At 39.6% G+C, this 2,334-nt stretch overlaps 1 protein-coding gene across 1 annotated transcript; it reads right to left on the bottom strand.

Annotated features, from left to right (window-relative positions):
- LOC107611157 lies at positions 930 to 1,964 on the bottom strand. Its single transcript, XM_016313113.1, has one exon. The coding sequence runs from the start codon at positions 1,962 to 1,964 to the stop codon at positions 930 to 932; it is 1,035 nt and encodes a 344-aa protein (XP_016168599.1).

Genomic DNA, 2,334 nt, shown 5'->3' with positions numbered 1-2,334 from the left:
ATATTCATTATAAGGAACATTTTATTTGCTACCATACTACCATAAACTCAGAAAATGATGAAATATTTGGTTTATCTATTCATGAAGTTAAGCTTTTGAGTAGAAGTGAATTTCTTAAAATTCATAGCATATACGGACACCAAACTTAATGTTTGGCTATATACTTAAACAAAATGAATGAGTATATATCCCAAATTTGTTCTATAATCAATTATGCAAGCTATTTTAAAGTGCCTTTAGGCACACCAAACTTAGGAGTCAAACATATGCTTCAAAGTGATGTGTGCAATTATCAAATCCACTCATGAGAGCTCAAACTTATGCTAGAAATACCATTATTTATTGAAAGCAAAAAACAGAATATTAAATCATGGGCTGCCTCCCATGGAGCGCTCTTTTATTGTCACTAGCTTGACATTGACCCCTTGTTAGGGTGGTTGATGATTGTGGTGCCTCAATTTTTCTCCTCTCACTGTGAGACTTCTTCCTCTATGTTGATGGTCAATCTCTACATGCTCCAGTGAGAGTATCTTGTTGATGGTGTAGTAATCAATAGTTTGTGGATCTGTCTCCAACTGTTGATAGATCAATCTTACTCTATCCCCTTCTGAGAATCCTTTAGTTGGTATCCTTTTGTTCTTCCACCCTTTTGGAGCTCTTTTCTTGTTCTTCTTTCCTTTCTTTGGTGGCTCTTCTGTCTTTACATCGGATTTAATGTCAGGAACTTCCTTCCCATAGATCGAATCTTCAATCTCTTCCTGCTTTCTCTTTTTAGCCTTCTCCTATTCCTTACCCTCTTTTTCTTCTCCACTGTCCATCTCTTGTTTTACAAGTGAGCTGATGAGCTCTTCATTAGGTTTTTCTTTCCACTGTAACTCTTCTTCTTCAACTCTCATGTAGCTTGTTTCTTCAATAGTATGCTGTACTTCCTAGAAGACATTTAAGGTGATCTTCTCATCATTTACCCTCAAGGTCATTTCTCCTTGTTCAACATCAATGATGGCCCTTACTGTGGCCAGGAAAGGTCTTCCCAAATTGATAGAATCATTCCCCTCTTCTTCTAAGTCAAAGATTACAAAGTCTGCTGGAAATATGAATTTCCCTACTCTGACCAAGAGATTTTCAATCACCCCCTCAGGAATTACCAGAGATCTATCCACTAGCTCCAATGACATCTGTGTAGACTTCGCTTCTTCTATAGATAGCCTTGTCATCATAGATAGAGGCATGAGGTTGATAATGGAGCCCAAATCACACAGTGTCTTGTCAATAACTGTGTTACCAATGGTACATGGCAAGTAGAAACTCCCAGGGTCATTGAGTTTTGGTGGGATGCCTTCTTGGATCGCTGCACTGCATTCCTGGGTTAGGATCACTGTCTCTCTCTCATTCCAGCTCCTTTTCTTATTGTTGAGCTCTTTGAGGAATTTTGCATATAGAGGTATTTGTTCTAGAGCCTCAGCAAGTGGAATATTGATCTCTAGCTTCTTAAACACCTCTAGGAACTTGGGGAACTGTTGATCTTTAAGCTCTCTGTTAAACCTTTGAGGATATGGGATTGAGGGAGTGTATGGTCTTTCCTCCTTCCTCTGTTCTTGTGATTGTTCCTCAATAGCTTGCTTTCCCTTCTTTGAGGCTTGAGGTTCCTCCTTCTCCTTGAGCTTCTCTTGGTCTTGCTTGTCTTTTTCTCCTTCTTGCTTTTTGCTGCCAACATCATTCTCCATAGGTTTCTTCATAGTTTCTTTCTCAGCTGGCCTCTTGTCGTTCACCAAGGTTCTTCTGCTCCTTAATTGGATGGCTTTGCATTCTTCCTTGGGGTTGGGAATGGTGTCACTTGGTAATGTATTGGTTGCTCTTTCAGCCACTGTTTGCTTGGACAACTGACCAATTTGCCTCTCTAGATTTCGTAGTGAAGCTTCATGGTTTTTGTTGACCAGTTCTTGATGCTTGATCATCTTCTCCATCATCATCTCCAAGTTGGAGATCCTTTGAGATTCTTGGGGTGGTTGTGGCTGATTATGGGATGTTGAGGGTGAATGATAGTTGTTTTGGTTAGTGGATGAGTTGTTGGGTGGATAGTAGTTGGGTTAAGGTTGATTGTTTTGTGGTTTTTTGTATTGGTTTTGGTTAGTGTTTTGCGGGTTTTGATGGTTTGTTTTTCTGAAGTTGTTTTGGTTTGAATTTCTTTACCAAGGTTGCTGGTTTTGGTTCTCTCCCCATTTCAGATTGGGGTGGTTTCTCTAGGATGAGTTGTAAGTGTCTCAATGGAAGTCATTTGATCTAGAACCTTGGTTGTGCATGTACTACACTTGTTCAGGCTGCTATTCCTCATAA

Source organism: Arachis ipaensis, chromosome B08 (genome assembly GCF_000816755.2).
Source record: "Arachis ipaensis cultivar K30076 chromosome B08, Araip1.1, whole genome shotgun sequence".
Taxonomy (NCBI): domain Eukaryota; kingdom Viridiplantae; phylum Streptophyta; class Magnoliopsida; order Fabales; family Fabaceae; genus Arachis; species Arachis ipaensis.
Note: the sequence above shows the minus strand (reverse complement) of the source record. Positions and strands in the feature narration are given on the sequence as shown.

What these genes read in the sequence shown, in the direction of transcription:
- LOC107611157 (XM_016313113.1), bottom strand. Translation starts at nt 1,964, where the DNA reads ATGGAGAAGATGATCAAGCATCAAGAACTGGTCAACAAAAACCATGAA.